Consider the following 18,678-nt stretch of genomic DNA (forward strand, 5'->3'; position numbering starts at 1 on the left):
TAGTCAGACTAGCCAAAAATATTCACACTTTGGACAAAGATCCTGGTGACAAGGAGGCAGAATACCTAATGGCATTACAAATAGCATGAAGTGGATCGTCTTAGTCACAATATAGCTTTACCAGACCCAGTGACAAGACAGCTTTATTCTGCAGTAGAGAACCACGTCCCATAACTAAAGCAGAGCCTCAACATAATGGCATGTCAGACAAAACACATCATAAAAATAAGCCTAATATCCTGCCCACGCATAATTATACTCCTCTGACTTTGCTGCATACTGTAGTTCAAAGAGTGTAAGACTATAAATACATATAAGAATATTTTTTCAAATTAGTCTTTCTCTGGCTTGCTCAGTGTACTGTACAGACAGCTCAGTGTACAGACGCTGAGCTGTGGCACCCTGGGCCAGTGGCATTTCTCCTGTGCGTGATTTGTGTACTATCTGCTATTCTTGTCCTTAGTGAATAATAATTACAAAAATACCTGGTGATTCTCTAGAGAGAAAGCAAACTTGGTGTTAATAACTGATAGAATTACTGTATTTAGCATACTGTGTTCAGCATCGGTGCAGACTCACCTTGAGTACTGTGTGCAGTTCTGGGCCCCACAACTTAAGAAGGATGTGAAGGTCCTTGAATGCGTCCAGAGGAGGGCAACAAAGCTGGTGAAAGGGCTGGAAGGAATGTCCTATGAGGAGCGGCTGAGGACTTTGGGCTTGTCTAGTTTGGAGAAAAGGAGGCTGAGGGGCAACCTCGTTGCTCTCTTACAGCTTCCTGAGGAGGGGAAGTGGAGAGGGAGGTGCTGATCTCTTCTCCCTGGTATCCAGTGATATGACACGTGCGAATGGTTCAGAGTTGCGCCAGGGGAGGTTTAGATTGGACATTAGGAAGCATTTCTTTACCGAGAGGGTGGTCAAACACTGGAACAGGCTTCCTGGAGAGGTGGTCGATGCCCCAAGCCTGTCGGTGTTTAAGGGGCATTTGGACAGTGCCCTTAATACCATGCTTTAACTTTTGGTCAGCCCTCAATTGGTCAGGCAGTTGAACTAGGTGATCGTTGTAGGTCCTTTCCAACTGAAATAGTCTAGTCCATGCCATTCCATTCTAAAAAATGCTAACCGTGGTAGCTCCAAGAGGGAAATGCGTAGGTTCCTCTGTGCGTGCTCTGCATGGGGACGCTACTGCTGGGAGACAAATGGAGCAGGGACAGGAAGTGCACATCTTTGCTGGAGATAACTTGGATAACAGTTTTCAGAGTTTTCTTTGGGATTAATACACAGAACATTGAAATTAATAGAAGTCTTTCCATCTACTTTGAGAAGGTTGGTATCTGGGCCCCTTTTTTCAGTTACAAATTTTGAAATGTACCTCTTTTAAAGCATATGAAAATGAAAAGATATTAAGATTTATGTACTTTGGTGTTTTCTTGGTGATTCCTGATGAACTGCATAGATTCTGTCTCCAATGACGGTGACTTCTGCAGACCTATAGATGAGACCATTGATCACTGTCAATATAAAAAGGATCTTTTTCTACAGTAATTTCCCTTCCTGGAAGTCAAGTCTTCAAGGCTTTGGAGCAAAGAAGTGCTACGTTCAAGTATTCCTTTGGCTATGTTTTGCTAATGAGTACGTACAGTTCTAAAGAACGTTGTGTATTACAGAATTGCTCGATAAGACTTTAAGATTATTAATTGGGTTGACGTATACGTTCAAAACCAGATTGTGTTGTCTGTTGGTGGTTATCATTTTTTGCGTATGTCATTCTGATACTCATTCTTAGGACAGCAGCAACTAGTACAACCTTGTTACAGCTCAGAAAAGCACAGAGTCTGTGTCTTTGTTGTTTTTCTTAGTAGTTTTTCTATGCATTCCCTAATATGTGAGAAACTGCATAGCCAGCTATAGTTATAGTGCAAAAAAAGCCCAACACCCAAACCCTAAAGCCTCACAATTCAAGGAGTGGTTATGTACAGATATTTTGGGACCAGCGTTCATAGCCAGCTGCGTGGATGACTGGACCTTAATTACTCAGCATAGTTACTGACAGGCCTGGAGCACGGGACCCAACTGCTGCGGAGGTACGGTTCCGCATGCAAGATGGCCGGCAGACAGCCGCCTCCTTCGCAGGTGGAGGGGAAGCGTTGGTACCTCCAGCTGTGTCGGTTAGGGCTCTTCCTTCCCCATTCTTGTCTGCTTCGTCACCTTAAGATCTGGCAGTCTCTGAGCTGATCTTGCCGTGACTTTTTTATCTGCCTTTAAAGTGCATTTTGTCGAGTTCCAACACCAGGTGCTGCTTCTTGTGGAAGCTGTGTTCTGAAATAGCATCTTTTTTTTTGGTTACCGTACTTTGGGCCCTTACCATGCAGCTTTGATATGCCAATCTGGTGCTCTAGAAACTAGCGAAGCGCGCAAGATTCCCATTCCTGCACCAAAAAACCCAACAACAACAACAAGCTGCCGGGGGGACGCCTCACGGACTTCGACTGCCTGTTTTGGGCCAGGCCACGGGTGCAGCGTGGGCCTCGCAGCCGCCTCCCGTGCCCTCCCGCCCCCGTGGAGCTGGGGGTGCTGCTCACGCTGATGGCCGCCGGCGGGCGGTAAGGACGGTGGAAGGAGGCGGGGGGGGGGGGAAGGCAGGGGCTGGGGCAGGCACCCCCGGCCCTTCCCCCTGCCCCTCAGCGGCGAAGGAGTCGGCGGGGCCCGCGGGCTCGGCGCCGCTCCCCGGGGGCGGGCGGGGGAGCCCTCCCTTCCCGCGGGGCCGCGCCGGGAGCCGCTGCCCCCCCCCCCCCCCGCCTTGCCTTGCCTTCCCTTCCCGCCCCGGTTATGAAACCGCGGGGGAGGGGCCGGCTGCCGCCCGCCGTCCTCGGCCGCGCCGGGGGAGCGGAGGCCGCCGGAGCGCAGGTGAGAGCGGGGCGGCCCTTCCCGCCCTAGGCCGCGGAGGGAAGCGGGCCGGGGCCCGGGGCCCGGCGGGCCGCTGCCCCGCGGGGCCGGGTGAGGCCCGGTAAGGCGCGGGGTGGGGGCTATTTGGGGAAGCTTGCGCGGTGCCTGCCGAGCTATATTCGAGACGGGCAGATCACCCCGTGACAGGCATTCCCGAATTATAAATAAGTTTAGCGCTAAACTAAACGGGATCAGCCCGTAGGAGGCTCTCGGCGGAGGAAGCTTCTGGGGCTGCAAACGGCGTGTGACGCATCGCCCGCCGGCTCGGAGGGAAGGCTGTGGGAGGGAGGCCCGCGCCTTTCCTCAGGGGCCGGGCGGCGTTTCGGTCGTCACAACAGGAGACACGAGTGGCCGCGTCCCGCCGCCGGTCGGAAGAGCGGTTCAGGCGCGGTTGCCAGCTGGTGTAGGAGCCCAGTCCAAAGACCAGGTGGTGGATGTGAGGAAAAGTGGCCGTTAAATAGGGAGTACCTTCTGAGCCTGCTTGGTGGAAGACCAGTCGGCCCTGGGCATCGTCATAAAAGCTCTGACCTTTTTCTTAGCTGAATCTAAAGAGCTCAGCGTGAGCTACTGGAGAAACAGTTAGGGTATTATGTGGCTTCACAGATGTGCTTTATGCAGATCTCTGGGTTCTAAGCTTAAAAGTTTGGTAGAAGCACATCTGTCCAAACAAATTCTAATGCTTTAGAATACGTTCATTTTCATATGTGAACAAAGAAGAGTTTATTGAACCTGTTCCCCTCTCCAGCAGAGCACAACAAAAAGCTAGTGTCATGCTGATGAAAGAGTGTACAGGTAAAATCACTACTTTCAGACCACTGGGATATGTTTCATTCCCGTTTTCCTCTCTGTCCTCTAGTTAAAAGTGTATGACAGTCTTACCTTCCACACTTTGTTTGCTTTTAGCGGTCAGACAGAATGGCTCCAGTGAACCAGCCAAAGGACAAGAAGCATGAGAGGGCTCATGAGCATTGGCCGGAAGAGGCAAAATCAGCTGGGAAGAGGAAACCGGACTACGAGGAACTAGGGAATGAACCACAAGCAAAGAGGTTGTTTATGAGAAAAACATCCAAACCCCCAGAGAAAATCGGTAACATTTCCTCAGATCCTTACTGTTTCTCCCAGCCAGATTTACCCTAAATGACAGGCATCGACTAGTTGAAGAGGGAGAATGCCAAGAAGTGTGTTCAGACATGAGTATTCAGATGGGGTTATATATTGAAGTGATACATGGACACGTACTGGGGTAGTACACCCTCCAATTATCTGTCTAGTGAGTGTGTGTGCCTGCCTGCGTGTTTCATTTTTGAGACTCCGTACCCCTTTGTTGAAGCCTGCTTAGTTTGTTGAAGCCTGTGCAGTCACAACTTATTTGAGGGTGGGTAAGTTTTGTGGAATTCCTGAATTACCAGACACCTGCTTTATTGTAGGACAGACCAATCTTGGTAATACATTGTTTTTTCTCCCATCCAATTCTTAATGCAGTTTCATAGTTGTAAGGTTGGTATCCTACAGCATGCAGTCTAAACTGGCATTTCCACGCAATTCTTTGCATATTCAAGCTTTTGCTACAGCAAGTAGGAGTACTTTCTACCTCTGTGTTCAGATTAGACTGGACAGAATTTCCACTAATCACTTCTCCTCATGTGCATTTTTTTCCTTTAGTATGTAACTTAAAAAAAAAAATAATCTCTTAAAAGACTTGTGATATAATGAGGAGAGGTGGTTAAATTCTAAGATACTGGAAAGGTTACTGCTTTGCATTACCAGGAAAGTTGTGTAGACTTCGCTTCACTTACACTAAGGACTATTTTCATAGAGTCATAGAATCATTTAGGTTGGAAAAGACCTTTAAGATCATCAAGTCCAAATGTAAATCTAACACTGCCAAGTCCACCACTAAACCGTGTCCCTAAGTGCCACGTCTGCCTGTCTTTCAAATACCTCCAGGGATGGTGACTCAACCACTGCCCTGGGCAGCCTGTTCCAATGCTTGATAACCCTTTCAGTGAAGAAATTTTTCTTAGTATCCAATCTAAACCTCCCCCGGCGCAACTTGAGGCTGTTTGCTCTTGTCCTATCGCTTGTTATTTGAGAGAAGATACTGACACCCACCTCCCTACAACCTCCTTTCAGGTAGTTGTAGAGAGCGGTAAGGTCTCCCCTCAGCCTCCTTTTCTCAGATAAAACCTTTAATTCCATCGTTTGTTTAGGAGATCAGTAGAATTACTGCCTTGTGCGGAAATACTACACACTTTTTGTACAATTTTGGCTTTAAGGACTGAGAAATCATTGAAGTGTTTTTCAACAGTCAGGATACAGGAGTTCTATGATTTCGTACATTTCCATTGTCTGGTGTATAACTCCAAACTTGGAGCAGTTGGCAGTGTGAACACTGGATGTGCAGGCAAAATACTCTTGTCTGAAAGGAGTTCTGTGTATAATTGTGGATGGTTAAAGCATCTTCAGTAGTTAATTTAGCTAGATGATTTTCATTTTAACTTCATGGCCTGATTTTCAGATTTGGTAAGCATCTGCAGTTCCTGTAAGATTCGGAGGGAATTGGATGTAGCTAGTACTTTGGAAAAATGAGACCAATCAAATTCTTCCCTTAAGCCTTTTCTAAAAAGATGAAGACCTTTGTGTTTGGGCTTTTCCATTCTGTGTTCCAGTTTTGATTTCTATGTGTTCTGGAAAAAATAATTTTTTTCTCCTGAGCCACATAGGACAGGTTCAGTTTCTTGCAGTTGAAACAATTTTTTTAAAGGGTTTCTTCCAGCAGATTCTAAAAAGGCCTGAAATTTGTTTCTTAATAAATCATCCTTCATAATGAAGTGGAATTTCAAAAAAATACCTCCATTTCCATCACCTCTGAAGAAGGAGCTGTAGATGCTAATTCTTCTGTGAAAAAAAGGGATTGGAACATAAATACTTCTGTACCTATTTCAACAGGCGTGACAAGTGTTGGCACTATGTTGGCATGTGAACAGAGAAGTTTAGTTTCCCACCTGTGCGTTTCTAGGCTCCAGTGTTGCATTAAAGAAAGATTTCGTTGTTTCTAATCATATAGAATGATCCCTATGGTTTTGGTGTTGTGCTTTTTTTATAAATATCCTTAAATGACAATAGCATTTTTGTCTCTTAAGAAATGCATTTGATGTCTAGATCCCCTGGGGCGTTACAGACCATTGCTGTGGGGATGATTAGATCACAGACATGGGACTGAACAGATCCAGTTTTTATGTAAAGGTCCCTGAAGATAAAACCTTGGAACATGAGCAAAATATAGAAGCATGCTGTACTCTCAGCAAAAATCACTCCGAACAGAACGGTTTTTCAGGCGATGAGGCGTCAGCAAGTCTATTATCAAAAACAAAACTCACAGTGCTGGAGGCAGACTGTATGGGCTACAGCACAAGCAGATCGAAAATTCTGATTCACAAGCAGGCATTTCAGGAACTGTGTGGGAACTCATGTTGCTACGCTTGGGGAATTTTCAGGTGTTAACGTTTCTGCTGGTCACACGTCTGACCTTCCCTTTGCTGTATCCAGGGGCTTACCACCTCCTATGGCGTATTTCCAAGTTGTTGGGACTTTGGGTAGCTTCATTGTATGTTGGGTATGAGCCATTCAAATTGTATACTGCCCAGGAGATGCACCACCTGTCGCATTGCTTTAGTCCTCTCCTGTTGTCTTTCTGATAAATCTTTGGCAAGGAGAAGGAAGGTTTAACAAGAGGAAGCATGCACAAAGCTCTGGCAGGCTATGGGAAGCACTGGACTCCATAATTGCAGAGGCTGCTGCACCTTAGACATGTAAGAATCATTTAGAGACTTTTATCTTGTGGCTGAAGCTTTTCATGGACGTAGCAGCAAATGCAGATGTCTTACCATGTTTTTTAGTGAACGAGCATGACAGGCATTGGCTCTCAGTAAGGCTTACTCTTTTCCTCTTTGGCAGGTCGGAGTGGAGGTGGGTCCATGGTGAGAAACAACAGCGTCCTTTTCCATCAGTTGGAGCGGCAGTGCAGCATTGTTCATTATGTCTATCAGAACATGCTGGGAGGCTCCATTCGGGCACAGCTCAGGCAGGTGAGGAGTTTCTCCTTCATGACCGATTGGACATCTCAGCTGCCTACATAAAAACATCTTCAACACAAGCAGGGAAACTTTAAAGGGGATTAAAGTTTCTCACATACAGTTTGTGGCTCCCAGTCTGGCGCACCCTTATGTTTCTTAATCCTGTAAAATGCAAGAGCTGCTATGGCTTTCCCTTTCAGCTGACCCGGCCCTGTCACTGTACATTTTATCCTCTGTTAATTCTGTGTTTCCTTGAATCATATTTAAACTTACCCATGGTACCAGTTGAGCTATTGCACAATGCTACTTTTGTATGCTGATCCGACTGTTCTGTTGTACTCTTTTTGTATCCACTCTACTTTGCTAATCATGTCAGGTTTAGCATTGATTTTTTGCTCTTCACAGACATATTCTATCAAGTCCATAATATTTTACTCTTTTTCAGAGCCATACTCCTTCTTCCATTTGAAAATTAACTTTTTCTGTGACATCCATAGGTGGGAAGCACCTGGGCTAGCTTTATCTTCCAGGTGATTTATTTTAAGTATACAAATGATAAAGAAATCACCAAGCTCATTCAAGCAGTACCTATTCCTCAGATGAATAACAATACAATTGTGTCGTAGTTTCTCATTCCCTGTTCGAAGTATTCTGTTCACTCTTATGCTGTATAGTTGAGCTGCAGGCAATTTGGATGGAGGACCATAATATTGTATCTCTGGATGACGTGTAACATTTCGGGATGCTCAGTAAAGATGTAGATAGTCATAAGTGCCTTTTACTGGTGTGGAGGTGTGTTCTTCTCCCTTGTTAATTATCCTGCCTTTTTTGCTCGGTCCGCAAGGCTTTGGCTTCCTATGCATCATCTAAAGGGTGATATCTCTCAGTTCTCTGTTGCTTTCTGAGTGCTGCGGCTGTGGATTTGTGTGGTCACAGGGTGTTTCCTTTGGGAACAGCATGTTCTCTTCATTCTACAAGAGGCTTAGAATTTTGTGTGAATGTACTAACAGCAAGGGCAATTAGAAATTGTTAGCCCTCCCCATTCAGAGAATCTCAGAGATCCCTACAAAAGTGATAATTCTCTTTTATCTTTTTAACAGTGTCTGCAGCTGCCCTTTCTGCGTTCTCTTGCCTCATACCGCCTCTTTCGAACAGCAAGTCCCTTTGACAGAAGAGTGACATGCCTGGAATGGCATCCAACACACCCCAGTACTGTAGCTGTTGGTTCCAAAGGTGGAGACATCATCCTTTGGGACTATGAAGTACTTACTAAAACCTGCTTCATAAAAGGGGTAAGCCTCTGGGTGTGTGGAATGGGTGGGAGAGAAAGTTGGAGTACCACCAAATACTGCAGACCAAAACAGGTCTGTTGTGAGAAGCCCATAAGGGTCTTGGGTTGCAGAGTAGCCAGCTATGGGGCAGGACTGAGGTGCAGCAATGTGTCTGTTCCTAAGTCCCAGACTGTTCTAGCCCTGGGAAGAACTGAGGCATGTTGATTAAGTGCATAATGAAGCAGTACTTGATGTGTGCTCAGTGGAAAAATAATACAGCAACTGGCAAAACAGTTATCTTAAAGGGATGCCGGAAACAAGTAGGCAGAGAGGGTCTGTCTGGTTTAGGTCTTGATCTTTCTCTGCTTACCTTTTTTTCTGCGTCAGATGAGGAAACATCTTTGAGTGGGGAGAAGCAAAGTCCCTTTATCTAAAGTGAGAAACTAGGGGTAGAATGAATGGTTTACACAGCTGGCATGCCCCCTTGTTGCTGTATTCAGCCATTCCCATTCCAACAGGGGCTCAAAGACTCTGTAACTTTTATCCCCTTCCTAAATTAACATAGGTATGCATTGGGAGGAGGTCTATCCTCCAGAAATTCCAGAGTCATCTTTCTCTTTTTGTAAATAGTGTGGTGCCAGCCAACCAGGGAACACGTTGTCTGGGGACTGAAGGAGTTGCAGTTTTGTCCTCCAGGAGGGCAGCTGTCTAGACAGCCATCATGTGGGAAGACATGGTTGTCTTTGCCTCCTTGAAGGGCTGTGGTGTGTTTCACTATTGCTGTTAAGGACATAGCAGTGAATGCAGACTTAACAGAACACACTTTTCTCCTTCCCCATCACTCAGTGGATTTTTCTTTTGTTCATCCCCTTCCTTGTAGATGGGAGCTGGAGGGGCCATCACAGGAATGAAGTTTAACCCTTTTAACCCTAGTCAGCTGTACACTTCGTCAGTTGCCGGCACTACCACCCTGCAGGATTTTAATGGCAATACTGTCCGGGTCTTCACCAGCACCGAGGACTGGGAGTAAGAAATACAGCAATGCTTTGGGCCCCTGTGTCCTGCTGGCAGGAGCGCTACAGAGATTGAGAGAGAGAGAGAGAAATGTTTGTCTGTAATATGTGGGAGCTGGGCTTCCTCTTCTCCATGTACATGTCCTTTATCCTCTGAATTTCAGGGATCCTCTCTCTTCCAGGGAGGCTCACTCCTTTTTTATTTTTCCTTGAAATGGGGTGGTGGGTAGGAGAGAGCTTTTCTTCGTGAAGGGGAGGGACTCTGATGCTGCTTACTTCCTGTTATACATGGGAGAGTGTGGGGGTGCCAGTGGATTTCCTTAGCTGTCTATTCTTAAACCTCCCATAGCTCTGTGCCCTGGGGACCTTCTAACCTCTTCTCCTGTTAGCAGGGCTGCCTGTTGTCAGATGGTTTTTACAGGACAGCTTATAGTCCTGTCAGTGCTTCTCCACAAAAGCCATTGACTTAAAGTGGTGCGTGTCATAAGGATCACCCCAATTCATCCCACCTAACTTTTGGTGCTTATCTAAAATACCAAAATTAAGAGTCTGGGCTCCTTCAGTAGTGAGTGGAAAGAGGAGATGAATCACTAGAGGCAACTCTGTCTGCCTATGCTTAGAATTACTCTCTCAGACTGTTGCTTTTTCTGTGGAGTCATGAGGAAGCCTGAGCTCTTCAGTTAGTTACTTCAGTTCAGTGCTTAAAGGTAAGTGAGGGAATTTGGGTTAGCATCCTCTTTACTTTTCCCCACCTGATTCCTTCCGGGTGGCGACTTTCATGGTTGGTTTCCAAATTGGCTGTTCCAGCTGTAACCCTATAAGAGGGCAGAAGGTGAACCCACGTAATGCTGGGATGACTGGCCAGGTGAGCAGGGAGGGATAGACTGGGTCCTGGGACATGAGGATCTTGTATCCCAGTGGGATGCCTGTCACAGCAACGATGCCTGGATGTGAAAAGGCATGCCATCCTCCTTCTACTGCTGTGGGGACAGGCAGGTTCTACAGGCGGGCCTTTTCTTATCCTCATTGGCTTCTTGAAATCTAGTATTTACAGTGAGACTTATATTAAGTAGTTGCTCTGTGAGCAGCAGATGGAGTGCACTTGAGTATCAAAGAGTTGGGGGACTCCCAGCTAGCATCCTTCTCTTCTGTCTTTGTGTAGGGTTTCCACGATTCCTCAGTTGACAGATTTGGGGAAAATAATAACAATATAACGCAGAATGTAAGATTCCTGTGCCATGGGGTTAGCAGTAGGATTTTTCCTTGCACTGCTCTCATTCTGCCTGCTGGTACCTTGAGAAAGACCAGATACAGCACTGGAAGCAGCCTTTAGGGAACTGGTCAATGAAGTCTCTGTAAGAGAAGTTTCGTGCAAGACTGTCATGAGATTTGATGTGGTTTCGGCACAGAACAGGGCTGGTTTTGTTTGTGATCTCCTAAGCCTAGTCTGAGCCAGGTGGTTCACTGCAAATTAGTTGTACCCCTCATAGCAGAAGCAGCAGTTCTGCTAATGAGGTTTTCAGCCCAAAGTGGTGGGGTTGAATTTACAGGCTTAGAATGTATGTGCTCAGATTGGAAACAGATTAGAAAAAATGGATTCTTAGGTATGTGCCCTGTCAGAAAGCAGTGCATTGTACCTAGGGAAACCAGCAGTGTGTTCCAGGAGATGAGCGTTGCATTAATATTTTGTCTTCCATTCTAACTTTGGTGCCTCTTGGCTTTGTGTGTATTCCAGAAAGGGCCAGGAGATTCTCTCGGAGACATCAAGTTCAGTCCTTATGAGTCAGTGAAGCTTTATGTGGCATCAGGGGATGGCACCCTGAGTCTGCAGGACCTTGAGGGCAGAGCGGTGCAGGTGATCTCCCGTGCCCCGGACTGTGGCCATGAGTACCATAATGTTTGGTGAGAAGGGAGCACCGCAAGGTTGATTCTCTGTTCCTTGGGGTTAATGCTGCGCTGCTTCTTGTGCTCTCTAACATCTTAATCTTTGCCAGTGTTAGGAGACTCTTGGTATGAATTGGTCTTGTGAGGGAGCTTGGAGACAGGCTCCTGGTCCCAACCCTAGCACTGCAGGGTGGGTGACAAGCTAGGCAGCCACAGGGCACTTAGGCTTTTACAGTAGCTGGGCATGCTGCCTGCATCTTCTGGTGTTGCTTTCTGGTGACGCCATCTCCTGTCTTCCAGATGCTGACAGCTTTGCACTTCATAAAGCATGAGGTGAGAAGAGGAGGATAACTTCCTCCTCTTCATTGTCGTCAGTGTTCTGTTTTGTCTGTAGCAGCTCAGGTAGCATAGGAAAGCCACAAAACATTCCTGCACAGTCTGAGTTTCAGGTTATTGAGTTTACCCTGCTGCCCTTCTGGAGGCTTCAGGCTTGCCATGCTAATTTCCATGACCTTGAATTCTAGAACAATTTATCTTTGCAAATGAAGTGTTCCCAACAGGTTCCCAAAGGACTGCTACTTTATTCTCACTGCCCTTTCCCTCCCAGCAGAGCTGGGATTAAGATGTATGTCTTTATCAGATGAGTCTGTATTCAGTTTTGTATCCTGGAGCATGAAGTTGAGACAGTTTGATGTGCAACTTTCCAGTCCAAAGCTTTTGTCTTTTCTTTACTGCTGCTTCAGTGTCTTGTGGAAAATGTCATTTTAAAGCTGTTGCTGTACATTTGTCAATGTCATAAGGGTGTTCTGATCTTTCCCAAGGTGTGTCCATGTGCAGGCACCAAGTGGCTCTTCAGCCTCTATTATGTTCCACTGCCCCAATGTGTCACGCTCCATCTAATGAGCACTTCACAGATGACTAGGAAGTTATTTCATATTCAGTCACCAACAGAAAGCATTGCTGATAAGCCGTCCCCCTTCCTGATACTCAGGCCCACACCATCAGGAGGGAGATTGCAGTTACAATCTGTTGCAGTCTCCCTTGTTCAGGGACGGCATGTGAACCAGAGCTCCACTGCCTTCACTTGCCTGTGGGAGGCAGCACTAATTTTGGTGTCTTTCCCTCTAGTTGCTGGTACTGCAGTGTTGATGTTTCTGCAAGCTGCCGAGCAGTGGTGACAGGTGATAATGTGGGCAACGTGGTCCTGCTCAGCACTTCTGGTGAAGAGGTTTGTATGGCTCCATGCAGCGTCTCCTCTATGGGAATCTTCATGGCTCACGTGCTTTCCTATACTACAGGGACCCTGAAAAGAGGAGCAAGTATCTTGCAGCTCAGGAGATGAGTCCACCCATTGTCTAGGTGGTGAGAAGTCCTCCACTTTTGCCATTCATTAGGCATTTTCACATTGTTGAGCGTAATGGTAATAATTCCCAAACAGGGACTGTGTTGTGTGCTATCCCTTCCTTAAGAGTATTTGCTACTGGTCAGGGTAATTATAGGGTAACCTGAAGATGTGAGCACCCTCTGCCAACAACCTTCACACTTCCAGAATCTTAATGCACTCGTGGGAGTCATTTAGGAGATACTGCTTTGATGTATACCCTTCCATGACCTAGTACACAACAGTAATTAAGCGGTTGGGATAGGAATTGCACTACTGCCATTAGACACGAGAGGGCAGGCAGAGGCAGACTGCACCTTGGAGTCTGAAGCAGTACGGAAGCATATTAGAGGATAGTTGGGAGTGGGCCCTGCTTTCAAGAGCCTGCTGTACCGTCACACCGGAATTACTCTTTCTCCCGCCTGTAAGGGTAACATCTCTAAGAGTTTGCTACCCAATGAGCTGTGGCCAGAAGCAGCTGTGTAAATTAATGGGCAGAGTCGAGTGCTCCAAATGATTTGTGCTTATTTGAGGTTAGTTGCTTCCTTTCCTTTTTTTCTCCTGAAAGAATGTGACAGTCTTTTCTGCACTTGGGGGATACCCATTATTGTAGGGACGATGGGCCAACTTCACCCTTTTGATTAGAAATAATCTTCAGGCTTCGGATAGAAATTTATTCGTGGGCAGTTCATATCCATTTGTTCTTGTTAATTGAAATATTTCTCCTACCCTGCTGTTTCTTTGCTGATGTATTTCTAGAAGCCAATTATATCCTCTCTTACCTTTTTTACTAAGATAAACAAAGCAAGCTCTTTTGGTCTTCTCCCACAAAGCAGCCCCTTCCTTATTACTATCTCGGCAGCACATTTTCTGTACCTGTTCCAGTTTTTTAAAATCTTTCTGCAGGTGGAAGACTGGCACTGCATAAAGTATTCCATATGTGATCTTGCTTTGTACAGTGGCACTAATACTTCCCTCCATGAACGAGGGATTGTGTTTTCCTTTCTCATAGCTGTAATAAATTTGTGGATCAAAGTTCTCCTAGAATTAAATAGTTCCCATGGTCATTCTCCTTTCTTGTTTCCAGTGGATAAACTCTTGGTGTATTGTAGAAGTTTTGTTACTCTGTAAATGTGAGACCTCTTTAGTCTGCACTAGTAGATTATTACTCCATTTCTTTACTCCAGATCTTGATCATTTTTTTTCTGTATGATTTTCTGTTTCCTCTGCTGCAGATTTGGAAGCTGAAATTGCACAGGAAGAAAGTGACTCATGTGGAGTTTAACTCCCGATGTGAGTGGTTGTTGGCCACAGCATCTGTGGATCAGACAGTCAAAATCTGGGACCTCAGAAACATCAAAAACAAAATGAATTTTCTTCATGTGCTTCCTCATGACAAACCTGTCAATGCAGGTGAGTTGAGATAAGGATTTCATTGCATGGATGTCTGCGGAGAATCCACTCAGCTCAGCTTTTATTATTGTAGCAATGTTAGCTTTTGCTCAGATTTGAAGTTGCACAGTAGCTAGTGTTAAAGCAAGGAAGGCATTGGGACCGTGTCGCCAGAGGCAGGGAGGTGGGTAGGGCAGCTGCAGCACAGTCTTAGACTTGCCATACAAACTGTGGCACTGTGCCTTGAGAGGTGAGTGTGGAACCATCAGCAGTGGCTGAGATTAGAAAACTGACTTAGTTACTTTGACAAAAGCAGAGCATGGAACTCAAACCTCTGTTTCTTGGATGCGGTTTTAGAGTTCATGGAAGTCCAAACTGCAGGTGTCTGTCTCCAACTTTTCCACTAACTTTCTGTTGTGGTTTAACCCCAGCCAGCAGCCAAGCACCACGCAGCCGCTCACTCACTTCCCTGCCCACCCAGTGGGATGGGGGAGGGAAGTGGAAAAAAAAAGTAAAACTTGTGCGTTGAGATAAGAACAGTTTAAGAGAACAGAAAAGAAGAAACTAATAATGGTAACGCTAATAAAATGACAATAGTAATACTTAAAGGATTGGAATATGCAAGTGATGCACAATGCAATTGCTCACCACCCGCGGACCGATGCCCTGTTAGTCCCTGAGCAGCGATCCTGCCCACCCCCACTCCCCCCAGTTTATTTACTAGACATGACGTCACATGGTATGGAATACCCGTTTGGCCAGTTGGTTCAGCTGTCCTGGCTGTGTCCCCTCCCAGCTTCTTGTGCCCCTCCAGCCTTCTTGCTGGGTGGGCATGAGAAGCTGAAAAACCCTTGACTTTCGACTAAACACTACTTAGCAACAACTGAAAACATCAGTGTGTTATCAACATTCTTCTTGTACTGAACCCAAAACGTGACACTACACCAGCTACTAGGAAGACAATTAACTCTATCCCAGCTGAAACCAGGACACTTTCCATTTGAACGAGCAAGTTCCTTTCTTTGCAATGTCTCTTTCTGTGATTCTAAAATGAGAATAATGATTCTTCTATGTAACCCAGCGCTGTAGGTTTCAGCTTACTGTTTGTAAAAGCTTTGCGTTTGTTTGAGACAGGTGAAGTCTTGTCTGTTGGGACACATGTCCGTATTCACATCCCAATTAAAGAAATAGCAATGGGTTTCCAATCAGAGAAATGTGACTTTTATGTTTCTTGTCAGTTAACAGCATTGTGATCTTTTGTTTGCCTTATTGTCCCCCTCTTCTAGCTTACTTCAGCCCAACAGATGGTGCCAAGCTCCTGAGCACAGACCAGCGCAGTGAAATCAGAGTTTACTCATCTTCAGACTGGACCAAGCCACAGCATCTGATCCCACATCCACATCGGCAGTTTCAGCACCTCACACCTATTAAGGTGAATTAAACCACCAGTCTGAGAGGAGTGTCATGCTTGGTGCTAGCAGCCGGCTCTAAACCAGAAATGGTCTGATTTCTGGTCAGGATACTACATTGGTGGGTGGATATTCACACTGCTGCAGCTCGCAGCAGAGCACTATTCTGAGGATACTCGTGTTCTTCAGACTGTGAGTGGGATGTACAAACTGTTGCTCATACTGCAGGTTGTCTGGTGTGTGTCAGTACGAGCGCTGTCCCTTTCTCTTAACTCCCCATTGCTGTGTTCTATGACTAGGCAACATGGCATCCTCGCTATGACCTCATTGTAGCAGGTCGCTACCCAGACCCTAAGTTCCCAGGGTACACGGTGAATGAGCTACGAACTGTTGATGTATTCGATGGAAACACCGGGGAGATGGTTTGTCAACTCCATGATCCAAATGCTTCTGGTATCATCTCGGTGAGTTGAGTACTGCAGCTAAAAGGACCGCTGTGTATTGAACCACAGCCAAGAGAGAAGTGTTAGGGACTAGAACAATAGGAGTATCCTCTTTACTTGTGACAGACTCACGCTTTCATGGGGGTATGGCTGCCAGCTAAAGCTGCTGACTCGAGCAGGGCTGGTCCATGGTCATCTGTGGGTTTTCTGTGATACTCTTTAGGGAATGTTGGGTTTTCCAGATGGTTTGTTGTCGTTACATAAGCCGTGGTGCTCTTATGACTCTTATATAAGCAGTGATGCTCTTACACACTGACTGTGTTTCCATTTTCAGCTCAACAAATTTAACCCTATGGGAGACACGCTGGCTTCTGGCATGGGTAAGTAAAGACAACCTGGGGCACTAAGCACGGGTGCGTTCCAGTCCCAGAAAAGGGCAGGCTTGTTTCTCCAGACTAAAGCGAGTTGTGAGTGAGGGTTTCCCAAATCCCACTTGCTAGAGGTCCTCTATAATTTCCTACATCTATAAAAGAGATCAAGACCTTCTTTTCATTCTTTCACCTTGCAGTTAGAAAACGGGTTGCTAGTCATCTCCGGTGAAATATTCCCGGGAGTGTGGAGTCCGGAAGAGTGAGGAGCCTGCCCGCAGCAGGGTGCTGCTGCCATCTGCCGCCCATGTAACAGTAGCAGAAAACGACGGCGGTGGTGGGGGAAGCCTTTTCCTGCTAGGCTGTACCCTCTCCCTTCGTTTAATTTATCTCATTTCCTAGGCTGCATAGCCAAGATTACTCAGTTTTTCGCAGGCTGTATGGAATTAAGGGAGTCGGCTGTAGATTTAGGTCTTAGACCTGTGACAGATGAGATGAGGAATTACTTGATTATGTTTCTTAATTAGATCAAATTTCCATAGCTGTGTGGAGATAACATCTGCAATAAATGTCTTTGCATCCTCTGTACCTTGGAAATATCTTAGAACAGACAAACCATTTTGAATTTCTGGCATTTAAGTGACATAGCCTAAGGTATTATATTTGATGTAGTGTTTCTGATGCAGTGTTTAATTTTTCCTCTCAGGCTTTAATATTCTGATCTGGAGCCGGGAGGAGATGGTGGCCAAGAAGCAAGAACATCTTTTGAAAGCGATGACAGAACAGGGGATTGGAAGCTGGAGTTTGTCCAGACGTGGAGGGCAGAGGCAGGCAAACCCTGGGACAAGTAAACTCAAAGCTAACTTACTGTCTTGGGAGCTGGAGGAGATGAGAACAAAAAGCAACGATTCTAAATCACAGGGAAGAAAGCGAAAAGGGAAGGATCTAGAGAACTGATGTAGTATTTTGATCCTTTCTGGATCACAGGGTACAAATTCAGTGTTGGCAATGGGCAGTATAAGCTGTGCAGGGCATTAGACTTCTACTTTGTCCTTCCTCCCTGGATCTGATCTTGATTCCCTGATTCTCTTTACTTCCCCTTCTAGAAAGTTGGGTCAGTACTCAGTTCCTCCTCCAAGTGGAGTTACCACCTGTTTTCTGAGGCACTAGGAAAACTTCAAAGATGTTCTCAGATCCTGCTGAAGTTACTGCTTCCAGCCTGCCACGTCTGCTTGTCATCACTTGTCAGAGGTTACCATCTCCTGCAGTCTGCTGTGGAGCAGCTCATGACAGGGTCCCCCGCCTGTTCTAGTCAAACCAAGCTGAGAGACCCTTTGCTAACAAGCTTAATGTCCTGAAAAAATACAGTGTTCACAGGGGTGAGATGATGGGTAGTTTGGGTAGCCTAGGGAACACCAGCCACCCCCATGTGCAAGCTTCTTGGAAAATGTGCATCTGTCAAGACCTCAGGCTTAGCCTGTTCTGTGCTTGCAGCTATTTAACTAGACCACGAAGAACATGATGATGCCAGAGCTATTCACCTGCCTCATGAGATGCAAGGGCAGTACTGAGCTGGGAACCGATTCTGTAGTTTCTATTTTCAGAGCTCTGGGCTTTTTCTTGCCACTGATTAGGCAATTTTTTTCACCCACACCTATGTGCTTCAGAATGTTGTAAAGCAGAAATGAGGGATTTCTTCCAAACACCCCTGCTCAGAGCCAAATCTCAAGACTGCTGTTAAACTGAGAAGTTGTGCTTTTTCTAGTTCGTTTACAAGGCTGCCTGGGGCCTTGCTGCTGTCCCAGAGGTTGATGGATGGGATGGGCTCAAGGCCTGCTCAGATTCTCTTATGTTCACTTTTATAGTTTCACAGTATTGATATTAATAAAATTTTGTACTAAACTAAAATTCTTCTTTGATATAGAGAGTGGCTGCTTTGAGCATTCTGCTGAACTGCTTTTGTATGGGGGAAGAAGCTACAGACCTTTCTGCAAGAGGGCTGAGAGACCTAGAACAGTGGTAGAAATATCAGAGTGCTGTGTCTGCAATGGACCCTTCCAAGTTGGACGGGTTGCATTGTAAGCTGTATCTGCGCATGGTCGCTGCAGTCAAAAATAGTTTATCTCAGTTCTCACTCAGCTGTAAGTGGGATTGTAAACCAGGGAATTACTTTGGGAGGGGGTATACTGCAGAAAGTTCTGCCTGTTTTCCAACACTGAGCATACTGGTGCTAGCCCTGTAAACTCTTAGAGAAGAAGAGGAGTAGAGTTCAGTGTGAATTTGATTTTAATAATGAAAAGGAAATGTATTGGAACAATTACAGAAAGTCATTCACAGTCAAAATGTCTAAATCATCATAGGAACCTTTCCTCTGTGTGTGCAAAATTTGCTGCCTTTAAAAAATAACAGGTCTGGTCCTCTTAAATGCACTTTCTATTACCTCTTTCTTGTGCCTGTTCTCACAGGCAGTAGCTTTTTCTTTATGACTGTCTTGCTGT

The 18,678-nt window shown here is 45.8% G+C and overlaps 1 protein-coding gene and 1 long non-coding RNA gene across 4 annotated transcripts; one reads left to right on the forward strand and one right to left on the reverse strand.

Annotated features, from left to right (window-relative positions):
- Positions 1-1,285: 1,285 nt before the first annotated feature.
- Positions 1,286-2,537, reverse strand: LOC138685527 (uncharacterized). The gene is made up of 2 exons (XR_011324831.1): positions 1,975-2,537; positions 1,286-1,486 (listed from the first exon to the last, which is right to left on the reverse strand). It is a non-coding gene; the product is annotated as an uncharacterized lncRNA (long non-coding RNA).
- A 114-nt stretch (positions 2,538-2,651) lies between these two features.
- Positions 2,652-18,088, forward strand: DDB2 (damage specific DNA binding protein 2). Of its 3 annotated transcripts, none has more exons than XM_069784554.1 (11): positions 2,652-2,904; positions 3,847-4,030; positions 6,901-7,031; positions 8,120-8,311; positions 11,039-11,205; positions 12,316-12,415; positions 13,804-13,981; positions 15,247-15,392; positions 15,669-15,833; positions 16,147-16,192; positions 16,887-18,088. In XM_069784554.1, exons 1-11 carry the CDS (start codon positions 2,827-2,829, stop codon positions 17,135-17,137), a joined length of 1,638 nt encoding a protein of 545 aa, XP_069640655.1. In that variant the 5' UTR covers positions 2,652-2,826; the 3' UTR covers positions 17,138-18,088. The 3 variants fall into 3 exon arrangements, with proteins under 3 accessions (XP_069640655.1, XP_069640656.1, XP_069640657.1); XM_069784555.1 differs by lacking the exon at positions 11,039-11,205 and adding an exon at positions 9,171-9,316 and having other exon boundaries at positions 2,658-2,904; XM_069784556.1 differs by lacking the exon at positions 2,652-2,904 and adding an exon at positions 3,129-3,735.
- Positions 18,089-18,678: the final 590 nt, after the last annotated feature.

The sequence above is a fragment of the Haliaeetus albicilla genome, chromosome 5 (assembly GCF_947461875.1).
Source record: "Haliaeetus albicilla chromosome 5, bHalAlb1.1, whole genome shotgun sequence".
Classification (NCBI taxonomy): domain Eukaryota; kingdom Metazoa; phylum Chordata; class Aves; order Accipitriformes; family Accipitridae; genus Haliaeetus; species Haliaeetus albicilla.

What these genes read in the sequence shown, in the direction of transcription:
- DDB2 (XM_069784554.1), top strand. Translation starts at nt 2,827, where the DNA reads ATGAAACCGCGGGGGAGGGGCCGGCTGCCGCCCGCCGTCCTCGGCCGC. An exon ending in CGGAGGCCGCCGGAGCGCAG is followed by an intron (nt 2,905 to 3,846) that starts GTGAGAGCGGGG and finishes GTTTGCTTTTAG; the next exon opens with CGGTCAGACAGAATGGCTCC. An exon ending in TCAGCACTTCTGGTGAAGAG is followed by an intron (nt 12,416 to 13,803) that starts GTTTGTATGGCT and finishes CCTCTGCTGCAG; the next exon opens with ATTTGGAAGCTGAAATTGCA.